Below are 27,839 nucleotides of genomic sequence, written 5' to 3' on the forward strand. Positions count from 1 at the left end.
AATATCTCAAGGTGGGGCGAGAGTTTGGAAGCCAATACGCAGATTTGTTTGGTTCAAAATGTATTACCTCTTACATCCACACTTTGGTTTAAATTGACCACCCGCATCCTCGTCAACTCCTGGAGAGAAGAGAGGAAGACCACCAAAACCTGTTGCTGTTGTTGGTGATGTTACTGGTGATGTTATTGGTGATGTTGTTGGTGATGTTACTGGTGATGCTGGTGATGCTACTGGTGATGTTGCTGTTGTTCTGACCGTACCAGCTGCCACTGAGAAAAAGAAAAAGTTGATGGTGATGTCGCTGTTGCTCTGACCGTCAATGATGCTGTTGTTCCTCTGACAATATCCGCACCCCAGACTAATTATCAGAACAATGAATAAATGATTCTGTATTGCTTTATCTCTTTTTTGTATCAACCACTATAATGATTGTCCCCCCTTGATAATCAACACATCTACTATTATTTTTGGTGAAGATAATAGACCAATTGGTCATAATATTGATGTATATATATATAATCGATATTGTACTGTTTTTATTGCTTTAAAAGTTATCTCTTTTGTGTAACATTATGCGGATTTAAAAATTAATTTTTTATCTTTGACGATCTTCTCCAGTATTTGATGGACCTGAACTGTTTTGTTGAGATAAGAGACAAGTCTACGAACAAGTTCGTAGCTGTAAAGCGTATAACGATAAGACAAGGATATGAGTTGAGCAGATCGTCACAAACGAGTACGAATTCATCATCACTGAACTAATCGAGAATCGATCACTCGACACATTTGCCAAATACAATCCTACCTATTATGGAGACGAAGGACGTCTACATGGAGCAATCGTTCAGATTTTGAAGGGCTTGGCCTACTTCGAAAAAAACCTTATGACCCGTGTCGATGTGAGGCCAAGTAACATTCTCGTATCGGCAGACTGTACTTCAAAGCTTACAGGTATGTTGGTGTAATTTAAAGATGTTTGTAAATCTATGTAAAAAATATCAACTAATATAATATAATGTTGTGGTTAGATTTTGGAAAGGAAAAACCTGTAAATCCGCATTTGGATCATTATGGAGAGGAAGCATTCTTTAGGGGACCTGACACAAGTGACAAACCGAAGGATCATTTCAAATATTTGAAATCATACAAAAGTAATGATTTATGGGGTGCTGGTATTACAATACTATTCCTTTGTTGTGGTGCTTATTATGGAGATTTTGAATTCGGCTACCACATTGGCAAGGATCGCTGCTTTCAAGTTTTAAAATCTCGATCAGTATCGAATATAGATGCTTATAAATTAATACCAAAGGTAAATCAATATTGAATTTAATTCAATTCTATATTAATTTATTAATTCCTTTTTTTTTTGTTCAAATAGATTTACTTGGAGGTGATTGACAAGTGTTTGTCTGGTGTATCAAACATTAAAGATATCTTGTTGGATCTTTCTGGGTTATTATCTTTTACCAAAGCTTTAAAGAAAGTTGACGATAGATATTTGCGGTCAGCACTCAAAGTTTTGGGAAAAGGAAGTCAGGCTACTGTATACAAGGGATGGGGCGGACAGAATCCATTCAAAAGAGTCGCCATAAAATGTTACAGTGTGGACCAAATCTCTCATAGCCTAAACATTTTCCGAATACCTAAGAAAGAGTTTGACATCATTTGCAAATTAGTTACCCAAACGTTCTCCGTTACTTGGATTATTGTGTAGATGAATCGAATCTAGTTTGTATAGTTATGGAGTATATGAAACACAAATCACTCTCCTACTTTATGGATAAAAAACCATGTTACTTTCAAACTGAAATCCATCTCAGACAAGCAATTATCCAGATACTAAAGGGTGTACAGTGTATTCACAACAACAATATCATTCACAGAGATATTAAACCTGGAAATATTCTAGTATCATCAGATTATACTTTAAAGATTGCTGGTATGTTGTCAACAATTTTACATATTTAATATATCAATATATAAATAGATATTTTTTTAATCAATCTAGATTTTGGAATGAGCAAGCACGATGAAGGAGAGAGAACAATTTCTACCCAAGTAGGATCACCATTGTTCCTTGCACCCATCTCTGATCGGAATAATGGAACCACAGTTCAAACAGATTTATGGAGTGTTGGGATCACCATTCTGTGTATGTGCCTCAACGCTTCCTACAATTAAATCAGAAAGAGTATATTATTCAACTTGGAAAACTGTTGTCAAAAATACATTTGGATTTGATAGTTACCTCTCCAGCTCCAAAGCAACCTATCGTGGCACCTCTTTTTAATAGATATATTATCTATTGCTTTATAATTTTTATAGTGAGTTGGGCACATCACTTATAAGCTTACCCACCCAAACCTGAAGCCAGTCCAACCATGGAATACTTTCGAACAGCAACAAATTCAAGCCTTATTAAAAAATTTTTAAAAAAAGTAATCAAACGGATGGAATACTTTTTCAACTGATATTATTTAAATAACTTAAATAAATATGATTTGAGACTGTCCATAATTAATAAATATTATTTATTGAAATTAATTTCATTTTGGTGAGCCCGATCGATCTTTGCAAAGCATAAACAATGATCATACTTTGCTGTAAACATTCAAGCAATCATCGACAGGCTGTGGCCACGAATCGAATGTCATTGACGGAATTATCCAGTGGGCAGAGATAAGTTTGTAGCTGTCAAAATCAGTTATGCTAGAATCTAACAATGATCTTTGAAAACCATCTGGACAACGGGCATCAATTAATTTAATTTAAATTAAAAAATTGTTGTCTTTTCACACAAGACCAACCATCATGATGATCCTTCTTTTTTTTCAATTATTATTGTTAACACTACTATTATCATAAATAGTACTACAATGCAGTTAGGTTTAGAAAATTTAAAAGATTTATCACTGGATGATCGAATACCAGTGAATGATGGATATAAATACTTTGCGTATAAAAACCCCAAAGAAACATTTGGCTTAGGTGAACAGGGTGATTACATCGGAAGAGACAAGAAAAGAGACAGGTTCGTAGTTGTCAAGCGTATAACAAGAGATTCCATACCAGATCAAGATCAAACCTATCGACATTTAGAAACACAGATAATCAAACAACTTAATCATCCCAACGTAATACGTTGGTTGGACTATCATATTACAGATGGGTACGAATACATCATTACCGAACTAATCGAAAATGGATCACTCCAAACATTTATCAAAGTTAATCCTACCTATTATAAAGAAGAAGGACATCTAAATGGGGCAATCGTACAGATATTGAAAGGATTGTCATACATTCACGCCAACAATCTCAAACACCGTGACATTAGACTAGGAAACATTTTAGTATCAGCAGAATATACTATAAAGATTGCTGGTAAGTTATCTATATCTTTCAAATGGTGTATCAAACTAACAAATGATATTTTATGTTTAAAAACAACATTATTAGGTTTAGAATATTGTGAGTTGGCCGATTTAGAAAAGACTATTTTTAGTCAGCATGGAAATCCATTGTATTTTGGACCTGATTATTATATAGATCCAGTAACAATACAGAATGATTTATGGATGACTGGTATTACATTACTATTCTTTTGTTGCAACGTTTTTATCGGAGATTCTCTCTTGCAATTTTATCAAAAATTTGAGAGACACCAACGTTCAGTATCTGAATCACGGTCCGTATCGAATATTGATATGTACCAAGCAATCCCAAAGGTATTATTATAATGTCTCTGTTGAATCAAATGATATATGTATATTAAATTTAAATTAACCTTCAATCATTCAAACAGATTTACTTGGAGACAATTGACTTGTGTTTATCTGGTACATCGACTATTCCTGCCATCCTCCAACACCTTGTACCAATTCCCCTCACTTTATCCCCGGACACTGACGATATTGAAAAACAACAGCAACAACAACCGTCAGTAGCAAAAGGGCCAGGGTTTAAGATGGCCAAAGACAGATACCAATACGCAACAAGTAAGGTTTTAGGAAGTGGTAGACAGGCAATAGTGTACAAGGGATGGGATGTGCAAAACTTTTACAAAAGAGTGGCCGTAAAATGTTTTGTCAATGTTAGAAGGTCAATGTCAAACGTATTCAGTATCCCCCGTGAAGAGTTTGTCATTATTCAGGGATTAGATCACCCAAACGTTCTCCGTTATTTGGATTATAGTATACATGAAGAGTCGAATCTCACCAATGAGTGTATCATTATGGAGAGAATGAAACACAAATCACTCTCCTACTTTATGGATAAAGAGCCACATTACTTTCAAAATGGAACTAATCTCAGACAAGCAATTGGCCAGATACTAAAGGGTGTTCAGTATCTTCACAACAACAAAATCATTCATAGGGATATCAAGCCTGGAAATATTTTAGTGTCAAAAGACTATACTTTAAAGATTTGCGGTATATACTGTTAATATTAAATATTAATGTTTATTACTAATATCAATATATATTTAATCTAGATTTTGGAATGAGCAAGTATGAAGAAGGAGTCAGAGATGATTCCACTCAAGTAGGATCACCATTGTTCCTTGCACCCCTCTCTGATTTGATTAATGGAACTACAGTTCAAACAGATTTATGGAGTGTTGGGATCACCATGCTGTGTATGTGTTTGCATGTGTCATACGAATTAAATAAAAATGACTGTATCATCCAAGTTGGAAAACTGTTGCTGAAAATACATCTCGAAAGGTCTGTTTCAGGAATCACCGAATTTAACAAAATACCAAAGGAAAATATAGTAACAAGCATAGAGTACAGTAATGCCTGATCATTTATCTTAATTCCTTTTCTCGAAACTCTATTAATAGATTTACTTGTCTATAATCGATAAATGTTTATCGGGCAAATCAAATATCGAAAAGATCCTGTCAGGTTTGGCTAATTTTAATAATCAACCAAGTAAAAAATTTTAATTTAGTACTCTTACTTTAGAAAGGTAGTACTTGATTTCTATTTTATAAACATACACGAGCATAACAATCTATACAATATAATGCTACTCTTTGATGCAAATAATTAAAATAACACAAATAAAACACATTTACAAATCGATCATTAATGGTTTATTTTAATTAGAATCTGTATTGTTTAATTGGGCAGATGGACAAATAGCTAATCGACATGCACCCCTGACTACCGACAATGATGGTTGCTGTGGCACTATGACGTTGGTCGATGCAAACTCTTTCTTTATCAATTGTTGAAGGACATAGTTTTCACTAAACCCACCAATCATAAAGATATGAGCAAATGTATTTTTGTTCATTTCAGATTTGAGATGGCCCAAGATTTGTTGGAAAATTGGATTCAAAAAGAATTCGACAAACGAGGCGAATGGGATGGAAATAGTAGATCTGCTACGATCGTATAGAATATTTGGTGGTGTTTTCGAGTCCACTCGTTGGTTGATTCTTTCTGCAAACTCGAGTGGGGTAAATTGAATGATTATTGGTCCTTTGTCATTGCAACGATCCTTGGCCATTGATTCTTTAATCAATTTGAATTTATTGACCAACTGGTCTAAACGATCACAATTACTGGTAATCCCTAGCAAATCTACCAAAAAGTTTTTGAATATTATATCGCAATGGTTTGATCCACAGTCTACAAAAAGTGGAAGATCAATTATTTCAAATCCATTTTGTAATTTTTTATAAACTAAAAATAGAATATAAATAATGATTAGAATTGTTATCACATGTTTTGTTGTCTGTTTGTATCCACGTGCTTACCATTAAAACTCGAAGATTCTCTTCCAAGGTTGAGAACAAGAAATTGTTGTTCAGGTTTAATTTGATTGTCCATTGTTTTTGAAATACAATCCATTGCACCTGCTTTACTTTCTCCAACAAACCTTATCGAATCTAATAATAAAGGTGTTATATATATATAATAAATATGTTAATATTTAAATCAACAGAGACTTTTTTTTTTTTTTTTTTTTTTTTTTTTTTTTTAAACATACCTTTGATAGTGTCTATAGTACATAACCCTGCTTTTATTGCACATAACAGTATTGCCTTTTTAGAAATATTATCAGATGTATCGGGTACTGTGATTACCCACAATACCTGACTTGGGTCGACATTGCTCTTGTATTCATCGTTTAGGCTTTCTAAACTTGTTTGTTTAAAGTACTTGAGAGTCTCTGTAAAGAGTGTTTCAACCGATGCAATCTGATTACAATTATCAGCCTTGACCATTGTCTTTTCTCTTGACTCTGTGTTAAAGAGGACCATCTTGTACTTTGAAAAGATAGCATTATGATCATGACGAGCACCATCACCAAATCTTGCGAGCTTGCCATACTTGTCAAGTGATATAACTGTCAATGTCTTCACTTTACATTTCAAAGCACTATTGTGTTTTGATAAAGTAAATGAAAAGGTACTACAATTTGAACCAATGTCAATAGCTACAATGTAATGTAGTATTTGCGGTCTGGTGACTATTGAAAAAATAGATAACAATTAAAAAAATCAAAAATATGATCAATTAATTATGTTAAAAAAATATTTTTAATTATTTTAATTACATACTTTTAAATAAATGACAATCTAAAGCATTATCAATTGTAACCCCAGATTTCTTTGTATTTAAACATAGATTTATCAATTCCCTATATTCCTGGAGATAAAAAATTTAAAAAAAAATTAAAATAACTAATTTAATAATTTTAAAATTGATTCATAAATTTATACAATACAAACATCTAAAATTATATTAAAATCATTAATTTCCGAGATAGATCTTTTTGATTGGATTAGAATTTGATTTTTTATATCATAGACGTTACACTTTCCCAATCTGAATAGACAGAGTTGCAGGATTGTGATTCCGACACTCCACATGTCAGTGTGAAAGGAAGCTCCTTCTGTCTCCCTGTCAGGTGATCTAAAACTTTCTGTCCCTTGATTTAAAAGGAATGGAGATAGACTTCTTTCTACGTTATACCTTGCCATACCAAAATCTAGAATAAATAATAAATAAAATTAGAAAGTAAAAAACAAAAAATCATTACTTACCACCTATTTTTAAAGTATAATCTTGAGATACGAAAATATTTCCTGGTTTAATATCTCCATGTATTATATTCTTTGAGTGGAGCTACTGGACACCCTCTAGTATTTGTTTTATATGATCGATGAGTTGTGATTCACCAACGTAGAAATGACGGTTATTGTTTAAGAATTTGTTCAAATTGTTGTTTGAAGCATATTCCATTACTATCAAGTCATATGCCTTGTTTGAATTCTTTACCATAGAAGTATAATAATAATATTTAATTACATTCTTGTGATTCAGGGGTTGGATCATCAGAAATTCCGCACGTTGGGAGTTTGGCAATGCCAAAATCATCTGGCATCTTTTCACTACAATAAGAGTGTTCTTTTTATTGTCATTCCCTAGATAGGCTTTACCCTGCCCTCCTCCTCCAATTTGATGGGAAATTGATTTGGAATACCAATATCTATCTATATATTTCTTTTTCGAAACTTGATCTTTAGATATTAATATTAATAATTTTATATTTATTTTACTTTGGTACTATGATTTCAAACTTACACATTTTAAAAAGTATAATATTAATTTGATAATTTTTTGATTGATTGTATGAATTATTCTGCAGAGCTTGAATTACAGGCTTTCATTTTTCTCTCCTTTCACACTAAGTATTGTGAACCAATAGTTTAGGTCTATTTGATCCTAAAAATTTAAGCAAACACATATCTATAAAAATAGAATAGAATGTATTGTTTACTTTTACATTATCATCCTAAATATCTACTATTCTATTGTTTTTTTCCTTTAATTCTAGTAAAACTATCAAACCCAAAATTAACAAAGTTATTTAAATTAAATTTTGGTGGGTCATCCCTAATTGTTGGGGTGGAACATAAATTTATGTTTGCACCTATTTTTCCAAGATAAGAAGTTTGTTTAGCTGAACATTAGTTATCATGACTTGATCAATAAGCACACATCAAGATATATATAGATCAAGATAGATAGATAGATAGATAGATTTGTCGAATGAATAAAACAGTTGTAGTTGCAAATGATAGATATGAATTTACAACAAATGATTGTATAGGTGAAGGAGCACAAGCAACAGTCTTTCTCGGTAGTGACAAGAGAACGGGCAAACGAGTAGCTATCAAACGTATTAAACATAGAATTATGGTTGGACAGCCTCCTTCAAATGCATTCAAAGTGCCCGAGGAGGAGTTTAAGATCATCGAGCCACTCGATCATCCAAATGTACTGCGTTACTTGGACCACAGTCGTCATGTCGATGGTAACAAGGCCTATGAATATATTATTACAGAGTACATGGAGCACAAGTCTCTCAGTACATTCATCGAAACCAATCCTACTACCTATAAAGATACAAGTAGACTAAGAAAAGCATTCAAACAAATTTTAAAAGGTTTATCTTATCTTCACAACAACAATATCATTCACAGAGATATTAAACCTGCCAATATACTAGTTTCATCAGATTATACTTTAAAGATTGCTGGTAAATCAAACATTAAATTATAATTAACAATTAACTAAATATATTAATTTGTTTATTTTATTTAGATTTTGGAATGAGTAAATTGGATATACAAAGAAGTATAACCACTCAAGTTGGATCACAACTATTTAATGCACCTGATCATGCATATGGAACATCTAAACAAACTGATTTGTGGAGTTTAGGTATCACAATGTTATGTATGTGTATGAGTGCAACCTATGCAGGTGGTCATTTAACCATCTATCAAGACATCACTTCAGAACTACGAACTATTCATCAATCTAGATCTGTCTCTCAAATACCTAGATTTAATACAATTCCAAATGTATAAAAGACAAAAAAAGAAAAAAAGATTTATTATTTAATTATTTATTTAATTATTTTATTTTAGGAATATTTACTGGTTATTGATAAATGTTTATCGGGAAAATCAAGTATTGAAGATATATTGTCTAGTCCACCTTTGGGTAATTATAAATGTCCAGGTGGAGGAGACCATGATTTTTCTGGAACCAATTTAGAACCAATTATGGATTATTCACACAAGGATGGATGGGGAGGTATTATCCATGGACATAAATGCTGTGGTCAATGTTCTGGTAACTTTCGTTGCAAAGGTAGATGCAATAATAAATGTGAACACCCAAGACAAGTCGGTACTAAAATACTTTCAAACTATTGTATCAAGTGTACCAAACTACTTAAATAATAATAATAAATCAAGACCAACAACAAACAAAGGACAACTAGTAAGATATTTTTAAAACAAAAAAAAAAATAACCAAATCGGGATTGGAACAAGATCCGATTTTTTCAATCAAGACAGAACCAACAATTACGTAGCGATCATCACTCACTTTTCTCTTTTATTTTTACTTATTTATTTATTTAAAAAAAGAAAGAAAAAAAAAAAGAGATAGAATCAAAAAGATTAATAGTACTATGATAGAAGAGTATGAGTGTCAAAAAAGTGAATGAAATTTATGAATATGCATCAGATCAATGTCTTGGCTCAAGTAATGCTACAGTGTTTCTTGGGAGAAACAAGATTACAAACAAACGTGTGGCTGTAAAACGGATCGTATATAGAAACATGGGGAGACCATCCAATGAGTTTAAACTAACAGAGAGAGAGTTTCAACTCATTAGGCCACTCGACCACCCAAACGTATTGCAATACTTGGACTATGCGCGGGATGAGAGTGGTCAAGTAAAGACACACGAATATATTGTTATGGAAAATATGCCCAATCTGTCACTAGATACATTTATACTGAAAAACCCTGCATTGTATAAAGACCAATTACTATTAGTCCAACATATGAAACAGGTACTAGAGGGTGTACAATATATTCACAACAACAATATCATACATCGTGATTTAAAACCAGAAAATATTCTAGTTTCTCATGATTACATTTTAAAAATTGCTGGTATCTTATCTATCAATATGCATATCGATCTACTTTATTAATTTTAATATTAATATCAATTAATTTCTTTTTTTTTATTTAGATTTTGGAATGAGTAAATTGGATGTAGGAGCAAGATCAATTTCAACTCAAGGAGGTAGTATAATATATAATGCACCTGATCGTTTATCAGGAACATCAAAACAGACAGATTTGTGGAGTATCGGGATCACATTTTTATATATGTGTTTGAGTGCTACCACCAGTGGTCAAGAAGTTGTTAGATCATCTTTTCTGCCAGATATATGCTTTCATTTAAAATCAATCCAAGAAAATAGATCCGTTTCACATATTAATGGTTTTAATAATATACCAATGGTAATGTAACCAACTCATCATCATCATCATCAAGCAAATAAATTGACAATTAATACCTTGTTCATTTAGATTTACTTGCAATTAATAGATAAATGCTTGTCAGGAACATCAAATATTGAACATATTCTTTCTCAAGCTCCTTTTGTTTCAAGAGAGTATGCACATGAGTATGGACACGAGTATGGACACCAGTACTATGGAAACCAAATTTTGGATGATAATATATGCTCAAATGGTGGTGGCCAACATGATTATTCAGGAACCAAGGTTGAAATAGTAATGGATTATTCGCATCGTGGAGGCTGGGGAGGCTATTATCAAGGACATCAATGTTGTCGAGGTTGTAAGGGAAGACCTTTCTGTCCTGGAGGTTGTAAATGTAAACATCCTAAAAAGACTAACAATATAGTTGCCTACTATTGTATTGGATGTAATAAAATTAAAAATTAATCAGATATATCTCAACTAATTATATATTTACTGAAGTATATCTACAGTTTTTATAATAATTAAAAGTGAATTGATGTTTATTGATTTCATTGGTCTTTTATAGTTTGTTGTTCGAGACCGACAACAGTTTAGTCGTTAGTATTTTTATCCAGCATACTTTCTATATTTGGCACCAGGATTAAGTATGTTGATACTTAGATGAATTGAACTACTTTGATTTACAATCTGAATCTAACATATTAGCTAAATGATATAGACCAAGTCTACAAGCTCCCTTGGTAAAATATTGGCTTGGTCGTTGTGGAACTATGATTTTAGCACCAGTCGATGCAAACTCTTTCTTTACCATTTCTTGAAGGAAATAGTTTTCACTTAAACTGCCAACCATAAAGATAAAATCTGGTTTGTTGATCGAGGGGTTACATTTCATTTGATCTTTGACACTGTCGATAATATTTTTGAATATTGGGTTATGGAACTCGATAAAAGTTTGAAATGGGATAGATATATGTCCTGATCTGCCGATTCCGATTTTGGTACCATTTAGTTGATTTAACTTTTCAATTTGTTGCCCTAACCAATCTCTATTCTTAAAAACAAAGTTTGGGTCCAATGGGATATATCTTGTTTCATCACCCAATTCTCCTGTTATTTTTTCAAACATGTCCACCATCTTTATGAAATCATAACTATTGGATTTATCACCAAGTAAATCCAATAAGAATTTCTTGAAATATTGATTGCTGTCTATTGATCCACCAAATGGACTAATAATAGTTTCCATATTTCCATTCCCTAGTTGTTTGTAAGCTATCATAAAAGAATATTAGAAAAATGATAAAGTTTTTCAAAGTGGATGTATTAAATACCAATAAAGTGAGTAAAATGGTGATTTAGATGAAAAACAAGAAAAGTTTGGCCATTTCTCACTCCACCAGGGTTTCTTGATTCATATTCACCAATACAATTTATTGTGAAACATTTCGATTCCTCTGCTATTATCAATGAATCTATTATTAAAAAGGTTAGAAATAAAATTGCAAAAGTAGATAGATACAAGAATAATATCTTACCATCATGATTGGCAATAGTACATAAACCAGCATTGATTGAATACTGAGAAATTAATTTTCTTAAGTTGGTATCCAATGAATCGGGGACTTGGATTACCCACAAGATATCTCTTGGTTCAATTTGGATGCCACCACTGATTTTGTCCAAACTTGTTTGTCTTAAATATTTGAGAATCTCTGTTATGAGATGTTTGGTAGAAACAGTTTGAGTGGAATTGTTCGACCTGACCTTTCGTTCTGTATTTTTATCAAATAATTCCATTTTTGTCAAAGTAAAGATAGCATTGGCATCATCGTCAAGGGCATTGTGGCCCAATCGTATAATTTCGCCATTATCACGATCTTGGAGAGCAGAGGGTCCGAATCGTATCAGTTTACCACTCTTATCCAGAGATAAATTTACTAATATCGACCGATGATTTGCAAGATCATTACCAGCATATATATCCCCACCACCGGATGGAAAAGAATATGAAAATTACCGTCAAGGTCAATGGTAACAACAACTCCCTTTTCAAAGATAAATTGGGAGATGATAAGACTAATGTCTGGATTAATTGATAAACATTTATCGATCACTAAAAGATAAAACTGATAATGTTTTAATATTAGTAATTTTATGATATATTAAATATGTGGACCGCACCAACATACTTTTGGTATTTGATTAAATTTGTCAATATGTGATACAGATCTCTTTTTTTGAATCGATCGTAATTCAGTTGCAATGTATTCATAGTACTCCTTGCCCTTTAGTCCATAAGATGCATGTAGACACATACACAATATAGTGATGCCAACACTCCATAAATCAGTTTCCTTTGTTGATTTGGAGTGTCGATCAGGTGAATTGAACAATGTTGTACCAACATGAGTAGAGACACTACGTTCAATGTCCAATTTACTTCCTCCAAAATCTTTAGGGAATAGATATGTTTTGTTAGTTATCATGCATTGCCTTGGTCATTCTATCTAATCCATTGACCCTTTCAACAGTCTTACCTGATATCTTTAAAGTATGATCTGACGACACTAAAATATTACCAGGTTTAATATCTCGGTGAATGATATTGTTATTATGAATATACTGAACACCTTTAAGTATCTCTCTGATGGCACCTTGCAACCTTAATTTATCTCTAAATATCAATTCGTAATTGTCCATGTACGAGGAGAGTGATTTATTCTCCATGTATTCCATTACTATATATTCATATTCTTTGCTTCCCGTGGCACCTTTACTACTACCATAATCCAAGTACCGTATGATGTTTGGATGTACCAATTTTCGTATGAGGTTAAACTCTTCATTAGGCATTTTAAATTTGTTGATATTGTCTAAAGTCTTGTGTTCTTCAAAGACCACCCTACGTTTGATACGTTTCACTGCTACTATCTCGTTGCAATTCTTCTTATTTCTTCCTTGAAAGACAACACCTTGAGCTCCTTCTCCTAAAACAATATCTTTTGTAAATTCATATCTATCTGTTGCTGTTTCGTATTTGAATTCTCTAATCATCATAGCACTTTTTGTGTTAAAAAATATTACTTAAATAAAAAAAATAAAAGGGGTCTCAGGAATCAACAACTACTAAAAGGTACTGTCAATAAAGACAATCAACAATAATAACAACATTTCATTCTATTATTATATAATCATTTTATTAAACTTATTGGCTATTTGTATTCATGAGTACTACACCAATTCTAGGGATATTCCAATGTGTTCTTTCTTTTTGGACATATTCTTGAATGAATAAATTCCCATCCAAGCTGTTGATAAAAACTCCATCTTTCAATTCCCTAGCTGTTTGTATCTTCAAAGACTACTAATAATGACTAAATAATTGATAAGAAAAAAAAATGTTAAAAAAAAGGTAAATATATATATTCATACCATCATCGAGTGCATAAACCAGCATCGATTGCATATTGATACTTGACTTTTTTATCATCTTTAGGGTCATCAAGCAAATCGGGTACTGTGATGATCCACGAAACTTGATTTGACTGATCCTATTATCGATAAGAATAATAAAAGCTACCTCTGGTGTCCAATTACAATATCAGCTTTTTTGTTTTTTGCAAGATCTAGCGTTAATCGGATATCTTCAATATCTGGATTTGTTGATAAACATTTATCAATCACTAAAAGTAATTTCTAATATAATGATGTTGTACTAACAAAACACAACATAACTTTATTTAAGATTTTGGAGGAAGTAAATTGGACATTGAACGTAGTATCTCTACTTCTCATCTGTTGGCAATATCATATAGTGAACTGTATTCTCTAACATCACAATAGATATAATATTTGCTAACTACATACCTGATATCTTTAAAGTAAGATCCGATGACACTAAAATATTACCAGGTTTAATATCTCGATGAACTATGTTATGATCGTGAAGATATTTGACACCGGTTAGGATCTGATCAATGGCACAAACCAACAGTGATTGATCTTTAAACATCAATTCGTTATTGTCCATGTACGAGGAGAGTGATTTATTCTCCATGTATTCCATAACTATATATTCGTATTCTTTGCTTCCAGTGGCACCTTTACTACTACCATAATCCAAGTACTGTATGATGTTTTGATGATCCAATTGTTGCACAATTTTAACCTCTTCTTTTGGTATTTTAAATTTGTTGATATTGTCTAGGCAAGTCTTGTGTCCCTCAAAGACCACCCTATGTTTGATACGTTTCACTGCTACTATCTCCTTGCGATTTTTCTTATCTCTTCCTTGAAAGACAACACCTTGAGCTCCTTTTCCTAAAACAATATCTTTTGTAAATTCATATTTATCTGTTGCTGTTTCGTATTTGTGTTGTTCAAGCGAACCAAAAAATAAATCTCTAATGCCGATCATAAATCTTCAATTACACTATTATTATTACTATTAATATTTATATGTAACTATGATTAATAATAAACACAGTGGTGATTGTTGTTTCGCTCATTGAGAAACCCCCAAAATTCATACCTAATGCAATCTCTTTATTTTTAAAAATAATAATTATTTATTTGAGTATTAATATTAATGTGATTTATTAGTGATTGTTTTTAGTTATGGCTAATCTACAAGCACCCATAGAAGCACACATCAAAGGTCTGTATGGAATAGCAATCGTTGCACCAGTCGATGCAAACTCTTTCCTTACAAATTCTTGAAGTAAATGGTTTTCACAAAAACTACCAATCATAAAGATATAGGTAGGATTCTTGATGGCTTCATATTTCTCCATGTGTTCTTTTACAGTGTTTACTATTGTTTGAAAGATTGGTTGAAAGAATGACAATATAGTATCCAATGGGATTGATAGATGTCCTGTTCTTTTGTATTGTATCTTTGACCCAGTTCTACTGTTGTATTGCTTGATTCGTTGAAGTATCCAATCAATATTCTTGTCAAATACTTTTGGATTAAATGGAATATTTCTTGATTTAGCATTTACATCAGACATTGATTTTTTAATAATATTATCAAATGTCTCTAATAATGTAATAAAATCAGTACCATCGATTATCTCTTGTGTCATTTCATCACCACCAAGTAAATCCAACATAAATCTTTTAAAATATTGATTACAATTATTTGATCCAAAGGTACCACCGAATCTACTAATTATAGGTTCCATCCTTTCATCTTCTAATTGTCTATATGCTTAAAAAATATATAATTAATTTAAAAAAAATTGATACATTTGATTATTATTATTGTACTTATGATAGAACATACCAGTAAAATCAGCAGTATCTACACCAATATTGAAAACAAGAAATGATTGGTCAGGTGCTAGTTGATAAGCATAGGTTTTCTCAAAAATACATTCTAAAGAACCTGCTTTGGATGCAGTTGTAATGAATAATGATTCTAAATAGAGATTAAAATATTAATATTAATATAAAATGAAGTTATAATTAGGAAGATATGAATGTAATACCTTTGATAGTGTCTATAGTACATAAACCTGCGTTGATTGCTATTTGATGAATAGCTCGTACAATTGAAACATCATCATCAGATGTATCGGGTACTGTGATCACCCATATCACTTGATCGGCTCGTTCAATCTTGACTCTATTACAACTGTAGTTGCTTTTGTATTCCAAATCTAGACTTTCCAAACTAGATTGTTTAAAGAACTTGAGAGTCTCTGTAAAGAGTGTTTCAACCGATGCAGTTTGATCACAATTATCAGCCTGGACCATTGTCTTTTCTCTTGACTCTGTGTTAAAGAGGACCATCTTGTACTTTGAAAAGATAGCATTATCATGATCTTCACGAGCATCATAACCAAACTTTACAAGCCTTCCATTCTTGTCAAGAGATACAGTGTTGGTGACAGCAGTTGTCAGTAGTGTGGAGGAGAGATTAGGGTGACATGGACCAGACCAAGTATCATGTGTATAAATATCTACATTATCACCTCTACCAGTTATAAAAGCATACGAATAACCACTATAATCATTACCAAAATCAATTGATAATATAACTACTTTTTTGTTCTCCATCATCATTAAGCTTTGATCGATTAAAATTAATTAAAAAAAAAAAAAAAAAACTAATCACACCTAGGTTTTAAATTTAAATAATTATTATTATTAGAATTATTTATTATTATTATTTCTAAATTTGAAATGTTTGTTAGTTTGTTTGTCGTTGGTTGGTTACACTTTTTTTGGTGTTTTGATTCTTTTCAATATTCTTCTTTTTCTTATTTTAGATTGTATTATTATTATTATTATTACAATTATTTTTGAAACTGCGAGCTCTATTCATCGCCAATAAAACACTTCCTTTAGAGGTAGCGATCAAGATTGGGAGGAGTAAAGATGGTTCGATTGGTTTGTGAAAACTTGGTCTCTATGTATTGTTGCAAGAGTAAGTTATGGCTAAATGGCCCAACTATAAAAATACAATCGATTGGGTGTTCTTCAGAGTGTCTAGTCATAAAGTTGGTGACCAGATTACCAATATTGTCAAACACAAAGTTTTTAATGGTGTTGATTGGTACTCTGAGAAAAGATAACCCATTCAAAACAAGGTGTTGCAAGTTGGATTGGGAACAATTTAGATTGTTGTATGTGTCTACCTTTTCTGTAAACGGGGCACTTTCAATACCAAGTATGGTCTTTGGACAAAATGGTAGGAAAAGGTCTGTATCACCAACTTGATTCTTATCATCTATAAATTGATTAAATTGTTTCAATAATTCTTTGTAATGTTGTTCATCCATTGCATCAGTGACAGAATATACACCAAGTAAATCCTTTAAAAATGAATTAAATGATTGTTCTACATTGGTTGAAACCATATTGGTCGGTATTGGAAGAGTCTCTACCAATCCATTTTTTCCATTGACTTTAAGTGTATGTAATTGCTTAACAAAAAAAAAAAAAAAAAATATATTAATAAAAAGTAGTTTTTTTTTTTATATATTTATACATACACAATCATTATCATAATTACTTAAGAGTAGGACTGTTTTATCGGGTACACCAATATATGGGATTTGACATTTGTTCAATGCATAGTAACAATTGGCTTCTGATTCACTGCATATTAAAACAGAATGACCATTGTCATGATTAGGTGGACATAGTCCAGCTTTGATGGCACAATTTTTAATAATGAGCTTTGCGGAAAGATCCCAATTTGCTGGAACCGGGATCACCCATTGAATGTCATCGGGTTGTATAGTTTTGTCTTGTTTGTGTATGCTTGCCATACTTGTTTTTTTAAAATAGAGAAGAGTCTGAACGAGCAGAGTGTTCACCGACGCCTTTTTATCACTGTTGGAAGCCTTTACCATCTTTCTTCCGGCCACATCATCGTAAATGGCCATTTTGTAGTTTGAAAATATGGCATTATCATGATCGTGATCACTGAGGGCATCACAACCAAATTTCACTACTTTGTCTTCTTTATCGAGAGATATAGTGGTCAATGTTTTAAAACATTGCTGACAGTTTGTTGAACAGTCCGATTCATTGATATCGTTTTGCAGTTCAGCACCCTTCAAAAATATAAATGCATAACTACTCCAACTCCATCCAATTTCAATAGATACAATAACCTTTTTAGATTTTAAAGATATTTGATCTAAATAAATAAAATATATTAATATAAACAAAATAAATATTGAATTAGTGGGGAAATTGTTGTAAAACACAAACCTATATCCAAAAAGAGATCAGAAGTATTTTCTGAAGATGTAAATGGTGGTTGTGATAGTATCCAATTTATACTATATCTACATGAAAGGCATTTGTCGATTAGTTCCAAGTATTTCTATTTAGAAAAAAAAAAAGAATAAATAAAAAAGAACATTATTATTTAATAATAATAATAATAATATTTAATAATAATATATTTATATATATCTTACATTTGGAATATATTGTTTAAATCTATCAATTTTTGAAACAGTCATTCTAGTCTGGATAGTTAAATGTTCACGCTCGATTTCATTGATATAGAGCACAACGCCTTTTGCAGCAAGACACATACACAACATTGTTATACCAATACTCCATAAATCTGTGTATTGTGCCAAATGCACGAATTCCAATAGGTGCACGAAACAACTCTGTTCCCGCATTCAACGTCGATACACTTCTTTCAGCTTCTGTTGACTTTTTACTCATTCCAAAATCTAAATCAAAACATGAAAAAAAAAATAATTAGTTCTTTTATTATTAGATTTCTTAGGATATTAAATATTGTTATAATTATACCTGCAATCTTTAAAGTAAAATCATCGGTCACTAAAATATTTCCTGGTTTAATATCACGGTGTATGATTTTCTTGTTGTTTAGATATTGTACTCCTTCCAGTATATCTTTGAATGCTTTGTCCAAACATAATTCATTTTCATAGTATTTAGGATTCGCCACAATAAAATCTTTCAATGATCCTTTTTGTAGGTATTCCATCACTATATACTCGTATTGGTCGTCGTCATCCCTATAATAGTCATAGTAAGAGAGGACATTTCGATGGTCAAGTGGTTCGATGGCCTTGAATTGCTCAAAAGGTATTTTGAGAAGGTTTTTTACCACTACCCCCTGTATCATTGGTTTGTGTTTGATTCGTTTGATTGCTACTTGCTTGCGCAAGACGTCACCACACGTGCAAGATGTCACATGGGTGCCTTTATATACAGTAGCCTCTGCCCCGTCACCCAAACAAAACCCGGTTGTGAATTCGAATTGACATCCGAGGTACCCTAAAAATAGTTTAGGTGGCTTTATCTTCTTTTTGATCTCCATGAAGAAGAAGTATATAATATATATAATATATAAGATAGATAGATAGATAGACTGTGTTATTTAAATATAGAGTTAATTGTGATGAGTTTGAAGTTGAAGTTGATCGACCCTGCAAGGATCAATTTTTTGGATAAAAAAAATCAAAAAGAAATTGGGAAGTTCCAAAACCAAAAAAATGTTCAACGGTTGAGGCTATGAACATTATAGCGCGCTGCAACACAGCTGGCATTATATTGCAATATAGTAGACTATATCCCTATAAAACACACAGATCATATATATATGTCTTCTCCATCACAATAAATGGATTTGCAACTCTATGAAGATCTTTTAGTAACATTTCAACCAAATATAAGTGCAGACTCTGGTATTAAGGGTATGTGAGAGAGAGAGAGAGAGACAACTCAGCTGACATGCACAATAACAATGACTAACCTCTATCTATCTTACTTACCTTACATACCTCTTGTCATATATATATATAGACGCATTACAGAGCGGGTACAGTGGAGAGGATAGCAAGTATTTTGACTTGCCTTTAGAGATTAGAGATAACATGTTGTATAATAATGGTATGTCGAGATAATGAAATGGACGAATGAATTCTAAGAAATCGATTTCTTGAGAGAAATTAAATTTCATATGTATACAATTATTAATAATTATGATTATATTTATATTTAGATATAATGTTGGTTTCTAAAAAAGATGTAAACGCAGTGTTGTTTCATTTGCATGATAACAGTGAACATGACAATGCTGATATAATGAGAGAGAACGCAAGTGGTATGTATAATATTATATATTATATTAGTGGACTCTATACCAAAAGGGAAAAGAGGGGATTACTTACTGACATTGATTGATCGATTGATTGATTGACCAATTTAAAAAAGAGACATATTCATGGCCGACAATGGATGAAGATATTGTCAATTATTATAATTTATGTGCACAGTGTAACCCAAACAAACAATCAAAGAATCAAGATAATGATATTCAAGAGGCTATCCAGTTGAGTATAAAGGATCAAAGAAGTAAAGTGACACTCAAGTCTCCTCCAACAACCAGTACAACAGCCACTACTACAACTACAACTACTATTTCATCATCTCCCCCAACAACACCACCTCCCTCTTTTACACCATTGACTCTGAGAAAGAAAGCTGGTATCGAAACTGTTGTTGTTATTGATTCTGATTCAGATAGTCAACCTTCACCACCATTAGCCAAACCAAGAGGTAGACCAAGAAAGACAGTTGCTGCTAAAGAAGAAGTTGACTCTGATCCAGAACAACCTTCACCACCAGTAGCCAAACCAAGAGGAAGACCAAGAAAGGTAGTTCCTGCATTGAATCAAGAAGATGATGAAGATGAAGATGAGGAAGAAGAAGATAATGATGATAAAGATCAATCAGATGATGATTATAGCGAAGAAGAAGAAGAACAAAAAAGAAAAAAGAAAAGGATCAATAACAAGATCAACCTCTAAATTACCAATCAACTCTTCGACTACTACAACTACAACAACTACTCCTCCAACAATAAGAAGAAGAAAAACAATGGAAAGTGATGACTTTGAAAAGGAAACAACATCGACATCAACTTTAAAGAAATCTGGATCAAAACACAAGATTAATTGGGCAAGAACTGAAGTTAGTGCACCACCTTTATTATCAGCTCTTGGAAAAAGAAAGTCAACAGGAGATGTTTCATCAACACAATCATCAACACAATCTGAGGCTGCTGATCATCATCAACAACCAACAAAAAAACACAAAGAAGATGAAGCTAGAGTATTTTTATTTTCAGATTTACGATGTTATAGCGAAAAGAGTATTATGGACACTTTAAATTCAAAAGAGACATTTACAGTCAGATTGGAAAGAAAAAAGATTGTCTACCCAATGTGCATAGATAAAAAGTTGCAAAAGAAATTGGCTAATCTTCCAAACTTGAAATCAAAGTATGGAACCGACACGGAATTGATCAAACAAATCGACTATTTGATCGTCATGAATCCAATGCAATTGCTTTCTCTCTACAAAGAATGCATCTATCAAGCATTGGAAAAGAAAACAAAACCACATCACAGTCTTTTGGTTGCCATCTTTATACACAACATGGTTAGATATTTAAGAGAAAAAAATACTCCAACTATTGCTCCACCTCCTTCTCCTCAAAAAAATAACGGAAATAATAATAATCAAAATAATACTAATAATAATAATAATAATAATACAGCTGCTGAGCAACAACAACAACAACCAGTTACGCCCACTCTTTCAGCACAAGAATTGTCAAATGTTGGTAAACAATTATCAGAGGATTTTGGAGGAGAAGACCATGAACCAAATGATATGGCATATGACGAAAGTGATGAATTGCCAACACAACCTACTGACCACGATTCCATCTCTACTACAACAACTACCACCACTAATACTGCGCCCACCACCACCACCACCACCACAACTCATAGACCTATTATTATCAATAATCCTGTTCATCATGAATTAATGAATCGTGATGTTAGCAAGATTAATATATTGTCACCTTCAAATGCACCTCAAAAAAAACAGCAACAACAGCAACAACAAGAAGAACAAGAAGAAAAACAACAACAACAACAAACAAATATTGGTTCCCAAGACACTATTACAAATGCAGGTATCTCAGTTATATCAACACCGGTTAAACCTAAAGTAATTATTCCTAGCTCCTCCAAAGAATCTCTTCCTCTAGTTTCATTTGAAAATTATGTAGTTGAAAAGAATGTGGTCCAACAACAAGAACAACAATCAAATGCACCATTGGATAATGATGAAATGCAAGTTGATCAAGAATCTGAATCATCTCAAATACAACAATCACAGCCTCCACAACCACCAATATTACCACCACAACAACAAGAGAATGAACCAATTACAATAACACCACCAATGACGACCAACACTTCAACTTCAAATCTTCAATCTATGGAATTTACAAACTTTTCACCACCAACAACAGGATTACACTCCTTACCTCCCATTTCAACACCAACAATCACGGCCAATATTGGAACTCCAGATTATAATGTAAATGGTCATTTACAACTTGTTTCAAATCATCTTTTATATATCATTCAACAACAACAGCAACAAGGGAACAGTCCACAACAAGGTAAACTAAATAATTCAACGGAATTGGCAGATTATGCAAAACTTTTGCCACAACCATATCAGTCACCAACACAATCATTAGGATCACCAATAACAACATCAACAACATCGACAACATCAACGACGACAACAACAATGATGACACCACCAATGAACAATAACACAGAGAAAACTATAGTAACACAATTGGTAGACCAATTTGATCAAATAGTTTACACTTTGATACCAGAGAATAATCGTAACAACAACCAAATCCAATCCTTTAAACGCCAACTAGCCGAACTTTTAACAACCATTGATCGTCACGAAAAGACAAACGATGATATGAAACAAAACTTTAAATTCCTTTCTGAAAGAATCGATTCATTTTCAGAACAAGTACCAACCAACACATCATTTGACAAACTTACCGATGGTTTCAAGGACTTTGCAAAGATTTGTAGTTTAATCATTGAAAAAATATCAGAAAATAACGGAAAGTCTAATAATTTGCATCAAAAATTAGATTCAATCATTACTCAATTACAAGAAACATCAAGTAGTGAACATAATGGCAATAGTAAAAGGAAAAAATAAATAAAAAAAAAAAAAAAAAGAAAAAAAAAGAAATATTATTTATTTTAAAAAAATCTAAAACCTAATGTTTATTTATTTATTTATTTTTTTAACATTTAGTAATTGAATTTGAAACAAATGTTACGATTGATGGGATTAATTGACCAAAATCAGATCCCAAATTTACAACCACAATCTTCTTTTGGTCGGTATCATAAGTCGATCTAAATACTTCAATCATCTTGTCTGTTAGATGATTAATTCTAACAAAATAATAATCAATTCCTCTACCCTTCATGGTTCTAATTTGTTCTTCTGGATGTGTAGAGTCACCATCTGGATAACTATCTTCTTCTCTGGTAAGTGAATGGTATTTTGTACCGTGACAAGGAGCGTCGGCAACATGTACACAAACTTTGGTGTAACCTTCTTTCCACACTTGTGATAGTACTTGTTGGAATCCACCAACAATGTCTTCTGGGCAATCTTTTCCTCCATCTGCTTCAATTGGTGTCAATGAAATTTGAAGTGATGCCTAAAATTGATCAAATATTAATAACAATATATAATATATTTATATATCTACATACCATATCAGTTGTAAATGGGATAACTTCAAATCTAGTAGCATCAGTTAAATCACGATAACCAATAAAACTAACTTCTAGTTGAATACCAGTATGGGCAGATGAAAGTCCTGTTGCAAGATCTACCATCTTACATTTAGCTTGATCTATCCATGGTTTCATTGATCCAGTAACATCCATTAGAATACAAAGTTGAACTCGAGGTGATTTTGATTTTAACATTCTAATTTTGTTTCTTCTTTCAGCTTCTTCACGATTCATTGCAAAATCAATGACTGTATCGACCTTTGTTCCACTCTTGATATGACGTGCACTGACCTCTAATTCTGTACGACCAAATTTCATTGTTGCCTCTATCTTTCTGTCTTCCAATGTGCCGCCTTGAGGGATGGATAACATTAAATCGGCAATAAATGATATTCCAGGATCGGTAGAATAGAGCATCTTGGGAAGGGTCGATGAAAACACTGCAAGTTCGACAAACTTTTGATCACTTCTAGTTGGGAGATAGGTCTTGGTGATTACTTCATCATAACCGATTTTCTGTTCAGCCTGAACATAGACATCACAAACATTTCGAGCATATGGTTTACCATTGATCATAAATGGTTTTTGACCGACATGTGGCTTTTCAGTTGTGATGGGTTCATCCATTTCAATGGCATATGAACGAGGAATGATACGTCTGATAGTAGTAGATGGACTAAATCCAAATCTTGTGGCACCCTTGACAACCGATAGAGATGGACGACTAGGAATAATGAATTTAGCACCAGTCGATGCAAACTCTTTCTTTACCAATTCCTGTAGGAAATAGTTTTCACTAAAACCACCAATCATAAATATATAGGTTGGATTCTTGAGTAGTGGGTTATAATTCATCTTGTCTTTGATACATTTGATAATCTTTTCAAACAAAGGTTCAAAAAATGATTTAATAACCTTCATTGGTAAACTTAAAAAGATTGAACTTTTAAACTCTACATTTGTTCCATTCTTTGTGTTGTAGAGTTTAATCTTTTCATTTACCCATTCTGCCGACTTTCCAAATAGATTCTTTGGGTTCATTGTAATGTTTCGTGGTTTACCATCACCCCATTCTGGATTTGAAATGGATCTCTTTAATACCTCGAAAGTATCCATCAGGCTGACAAAGTCTGGTCCTTCCATATGCTCCTCCACCTCTTTACCAAGCAACTCTACCAAGAACTTTTTAAAGTTATCATTGACGTTGATCGAACCCCATGGACCTCCAAATGGTGCAACGATATCTTCAAACTTGCCATGATCCAATTGAAGTTTACCTACAAAATCCTAAAATAGATTAAAAAGTGATATTGATGATTAGTTATAAGTGAAATTAAATAAATACATGTAGATTATATTATTTAAAATGACATACACAAGTACCACCTCCATTATCAAGGATTAAAAGTTTCTCACCAACTTTGACTTGATAGATCTCTCCCAAAGTTTCAAATACACAATCTAAAGCACCAGCTTCTGGTTCAAAACAAAGTAATACCGAATCTAGATTTGATATCAAAGATGTTAGAAAATAGAATAGAATTTCGATAGCTGATTCAAAGTCATTTGAATTTGACATACCTTTATCACCGGCAACACATAACCCAGCATCAACAGCACACTGACGCATGATATGTTTAGCAGCATCATCCCAGATAGCAGGTACTGTTAGAACCCACATGATATCTGATGGTTGGAGTTTGTTTAGTAGAGACAAGTTGATTCGATCCAAACTAACACGTTTAAAGTATCTGAGTGTCTCTGTAATGAGCTTCTTGACCGATACCTTTCTATTGGTGTTGATAGCCTTGACCATCGAGTTTTCTCTAGAACTTGAATCAAAGAGTTTCATCTTGAAGCCAGCATACAAATTCAAGTCTGGGTATGATCTTGCTTCATAACCAAACTTTTGTAGGTTATCACCATCATCCAATCCTACCAAGGTCAATGTTTTACTATTATTTGAACCTCCACCACCCTCCCAATCGTGAGCATATATATTAGGGTCATTTCCACGCTCTCCTGCTTGATGAATGAATGAATATGAAAATGAACTGAGTGAACTTCCCAAATCAATAGAAATAATTGCTATTTTTGAACAAGACATTTTTTTTAAATTATTTGCTTGCTTCTATAAGTTCGAACAAGATATATAACTTTTTAATTATAGTTCAAGCAGTTCATACATATACGAAACAACTAAATTGAATATTCAAGTATTATAATAATGATGTTCAAATAATAAGATGTAATGATAAATATTTAAAGAATATATTTTTATCAATCTCCTCCTCCTCGTACATTAATTTTTAAATCTAATCTAGATGACTAAAGTTATTATGATAATATATTTGTAAGATATCTCCTCCTAGTTGACATCATTTAACTAAAAGTAAGTATTTAAGTACTTTAAATTGGCTCATCAAGACTTCAAAAGTTATTATTCTTATTATTATTATCAATCACTAATTATTATTATTATTATACATTCATGCAACCCTGTAGTGATCGTGATTTAACAATACCAATAAAGGGAGGCAGTAAGTTTAGTAATTTCTTCAGTGCACTTTTCCGAAGTAAAAAGAATAGTTTGTATCTTCTTCTTCTTCTTCCTCCTCTTCTTCTTCTTCCAATTGCAAGAGACACTCTAGAGTTTGTAACTAACTTTTTATCTCTTATTATAATAGCTCCAACCTATGCCTCAATTGAACACCAACAACTCCAAGATGATTTGAATGTATTTGCAGCCAAGAATGAGAGCTTGGTCGATGAAAACAAAAAATTGAAAGATGAAGTGGTAGTCTTGGAGAAAAGAATCAGTGCCAATACAAATTTGAACACCAATGCTGTTAGCAAACTCAACAATGATATCAACAAACTCAAAAATGATATCACCAGTTTGAAAAGAGATTTACAAAGTGAGATCACGACCAACAATATACTTAATGGCACTGTGTTGGAGCACAGAAATTTGGCTACCTCCTACAAGGAACATAAAGTTGAAATGGCTGCCATTCAAAGATCTCTTGAAGAAAAAAAAGAAAGAATTGTTGGAACGTGATAACAAAATTCAATCGTTGGAGAACCTATCAAGAGAAAATGAAGAAAAGATTGTCTATCAAATCGCAAAGATCAATGAATATATCGAGATTCTCGACAATCATCAAAAGAAAAGTGGTCAACAAACAGCAACCCAATTCATTTCAAACAACCACAATGAGACCATTCTCAACACCAAAAGATTCCCAATCGATAGGCTTGGTGATGCATGGAATACCTTTATCATGCAGGTCGTTGCAAATTTTCTAGATCTTCCCCACCATGGATTGAGGGCCAAGGCTATTTTCGTGTCAAAAGTATTTGAAGGATGCTTTGGTATCTGCCAAGATATGATCTATGGTCCAATTAATCAACTTGGTGAGAGATTTCAATTCTCCAACGAAAGTAGAATGAAATTGGAGAGTATGCTATTGGATATAGTTGCAGAATTGGATCCAAAAACAACCATCCCATATCAAAAAGCAAGATACTATTATCGTCAAGCAAATGAAGAGTATGTACATTCCCATTAATGTTTACTTTATTGGTTCAATCTATTTTTTTTATTCACCTTTCTCTCTCTCTCTCTGTTTTGATAGAACTTTTCTAGGTCCTCTCATTGATGGTTGTTGTGATTTGGCATGGAAGATATTATTGTGCCAACCATCGGTTTTGGTTCCTGCTGGTGACACCACGGTAGATTTTGATAGTTCTCAACACCAAACCTTCCCAGGGTCACCAGACAATGGATGTATTGACTTTTTTGTTTTACCTCCTACTCTGAGCACCAAAAGCAACACTCCAATTACAAAGGCATTGGTGTTTTTAAAACAGCAAGTACCAGAGGAAACAAAAAATCATCATGTCTCCCATGTTGAACCAACCAACCATATTGATCAATCAACCAACCATATTGATCAATCGACCCACCATACGGACGCCCATCTTGAATCTACCAACCAAAATCCATTGTCGACAACAATTGATACTAAAGACCAATTAAAGAATGAAAATACTGGCTCCTCCATAATCAAGAGTCGAGTAGTTAAACAGCTTTCACCCAATACTATGATGGAAGAATATAGTTATGTGCAAGAACCAAAAAAACAATCGAAAAACCAAAATAATGGAAGAAAGAAAGAATAATTTAATTAAGGAATCAAAATCAATCAAGATTAGTATTAGTTTACAATTGGAATAAAATTTTATTTCTCATAGTTCCTTTAGGATATTCTAAATACATAGAAAGTTGTTTTATTAAAAATGTTGATAATTGTTTTTATTTTATAGAATTTGT

The 27,839-nt window shown here is 32.5% G+C and overlaps 13 protein-coding genes across 13 annotated transcripts; 7 read left to right on the forward strand and 6 right to left on the reverse strand.

Moving 5' to 3' along the window:
* Window positions 1–63: 63 nt before the first annotated feature.
* On the reverse strand, window positions 64–496 carry DFA_11437 (uncharacterized protein; the record flags this gene model as incomplete). The annotated part of the gene is made up of 2 exons (XM_004350330.1): window positions 64–269; window positions 460–496. The coding sequence occupies 2 exons, from the start codon at window positions 494–496 to the stop codon at window positions 64–66; spliced, it is 243 nt and encodes an 80-aa protein (XP_004350380.1).
* A 519-nt stretch (window positions 497–1,015) lies between these two features.
* Window positions 1,016–2,184, forward strand: DFA_11438 (uncharacterized protein; the record flags this gene model as incomplete). Its single annotated transcript, XM_004350331.1, has 4 exons — window positions 1,016–1,312; window positions 1,382–1,604; window positions 1,742–1,942; window positions 2,012–2,184. 4 exons carry the CDS (start codon window positions 1,016–1,018, stop codon window positions 2,182–2,184), a joined length of 894 nt encoding a protein of 297 aa, XP_004350381.1.
* A 695-nt stretch (window positions 2,185–2,879) lies between these two features.
* pyk4 (protein kinase) lies at window positions 2,880–4,973 on the forward strand (the record flags this gene model as incomplete). Its single annotated transcript, XM_004350332.1, has 4 exons — window positions 2,880–3,731; window positions 3,809–4,436; window positions 4,499–4,642; window positions 4,960–4,973. The coding sequence occupies 4 exons, from the start codon at window positions 2,880–2,882 to the stop codon at window positions 4,971–4,973; spliced, it is 1,638 nt and encodes a 545-aa protein (XP_004350382.1).
* Window positions 4,974–5,109: 136 nt separating this feature from the next.
* On the reverse strand, window positions 5,110–7,611 carry DFA_11440 (uncharacterized protein; the record flags this gene model as incomplete). Its single annotated transcript, XM_004350333.1, has 8 exons — window positions 5,110–5,699; window positions 5,774–5,905; window positions 6,007–6,489; window positions 6,581–6,668; window positions 6,884–7,011; window positions 7,067–7,120; window positions 7,332–7,414; window positions 7,583–7,611. 8 exons carry the CDS (start codon window positions 7,609–7,611, stop codon window positions 5,110–5,112), a joined length of 1,587 nt encoding a protein of 528 aa, XP_004350383.1.
* Window positions 7,612–8,075: 464 nt separating this feature from the next.
* Window positions 8,076–9,277, forward strand: DFA_11441 (uncharacterized protein; the record flags this gene model as incomplete). Its single annotated transcript, XM_004350334.1, has 3 exons — window positions 8,076–8,565; window positions 8,631–8,893; window positions 8,960–9,277. 3 exons carry the CDS (start codon window positions 8,076–8,078, stop codon window positions 9,275–9,277), a joined length of 1,071 nt encoding a protein of 356 aa, XP_004350384.1.
* A 246-nt stretch (window positions 9,278–9,523) lies between these two features.
* On the forward strand, window positions 9,524–10,808 carry DFA_11442 (uncharacterized protein; the record flags this gene model as incomplete). The annotated part of the gene is made up of 3 exons (XM_004350335.1): window positions 9,524–10,001; window positions 10,084–10,358; window positions 10,428–10,808. 3 exons carry the CDS (start codon window positions 9,524–9,526, stop codon window positions 10,806–10,808), a joined length of 1,134 nt encoding a protein of 377 aa, XP_004350385.1.
* Window positions 10,809–11,016: 208 nt separating this feature from the next.
* Window positions 11,017–14,763, reverse strand: DFA_11443 (uncharacterized protein; the record flags this gene model as incomplete). The annotated part of the gene is made up of 8 exons (XM_004350336.1): window positions 11,017–11,618; window positions 11,882–12,263; window positions 12,335–12,472; window positions 12,536–12,798; window positions 12,884–13,429; window positions 13,798–13,897; window positions 13,944–14,029; window positions 14,214–14,763. 8 exons carry the CDS (start codon window positions 14,761–14,763, stop codon window positions 11,017–11,019), a joined length of 2,667 nt encoding a protein of 888 aa, XP_004350386.1.
* Window positions 14,764–14,944: 181 nt separating this feature from the next.
* On the reverse strand, window positions 14,945–16,412 carry DFA_11444 (uncharacterized protein; the record flags this gene model as incomplete). Its single annotated transcript, XM_004350337.1, has 3 exons — window positions 14,945–15,558; window positions 15,634–15,768; window positions 15,839–16,412. 3 exons carry the CDS (start codon window positions 16,410–16,412, stop codon window positions 14,945–14,947), a joined length of 1,323 nt encoding a protein of 440 aa, XP_004350387.1.
* A 205-nt stretch (window positions 16,413–16,617) lies between these two features.
* On the reverse strand, window positions 16,618–18,975 carry DFA_11445 (uncharacterized protein; the record flags this gene model as incomplete). Its single annotated transcript, XM_004350338.1, has 7 exons — window positions 16,618–16,761; window positions 16,991–17,278; window positions 17,348–18,000; window positions 18,075–18,189; window positions 18,287–18,308; window positions 18,409–18,553; window positions 18,636–18,975. 7 exons carry the CDS (start codon window positions 18,973–18,975, stop codon window positions 16,618–16,620), a joined length of 1,707 nt encoding a protein of 568 aa, XP_004350388.1.
* Window positions 18,976–19,473: 498 nt separating this feature from the next.
* DFA_11446 (uncharacterized protein) lies at window positions 19,474–20,662 on the forward strand (the record flags this gene model as incomplete). The annotated part of the gene is made up of 4 exons (XM_004350339.1): window positions 19,474–19,546; window positions 19,656–19,742; window positions 19,855–19,956; window positions 20,067–20,662. The coding sequence occupies 4 exons, from the start codon at window positions 19,474–19,476 to the stop codon at window positions 20,660–20,662; spliced, it is 858 nt and encodes a 285-aa protein (XP_004350389.1).
* Window positions 20,663–20,732: 70 nt separating this feature from the next.
* Window positions 20,733–22,910, forward strand: DFA_11447 (uncharacterized protein; the record flags this gene model as incomplete). The annotated part of the gene is made up of 1 exon (XM_004350340.1): window positions 20,733–22,910. One exon carries the CDS (start codon window positions 20,733–20,735, stop codon window positions 22,908–22,910), a length of 2,178 nt encoding a protein of 725 aa, XP_004350390.1.
* Window positions 22,911–22,998: 88 nt separating this feature from the next.
* DFA_11448 (uncharacterized protein) lies at window positions 22,999–25,610 on the reverse strand (the record flags this gene model as incomplete). The annotated part of the gene is made up of 3 exons (XM_004350341.1): window positions 22,999–23,424; window positions 23,480–24,790; window positions 24,879–25,610. The coding sequence occupies 3 exons, from the start codon at window positions 25,608–25,610 to the stop codon at window positions 22,999–23,001; spliced, it is 2,469 nt and encodes an 822-aa protein (XP_004350391.1).
* A 384-nt stretch (window positions 25,611–25,994) lies between these two features.
* DFA_11449 (uncharacterized protein) lies at window positions 25,995–27,688 on the forward strand (the record flags this gene model as incomplete). Its single annotated transcript, XM_004350342.1, has 4 exons — window positions 25,995–26,043; window positions 26,191–26,552; window positions 26,587–27,056; window positions 27,142–27,688. 4 exons carry the CDS (start codon window positions 25,995–25,997, stop codon window positions 27,686–27,688), a joined length of 1,428 nt encoding a protein of 475 aa, XP_004350392.1.
* Between the last annotated feature and the right edge of the window lie 151 nt (window positions 27,689–27,839).

Source organism: Cavenderia fasciculata (assembly GCF_000203815.1).
Source record: "Cavenderia fasciculata unplaced genomic scaffold Scf_EUAJFUG02HR96I-5, whole genome shotgun sequence".
In the NCBI taxonomy this organism is placed as follows: Eukaryota; Evosea; class Eumycetozoa; order Acytosteliales; family Cavenderiaceae; genus Cavenderia; species Cavenderia fasciculata.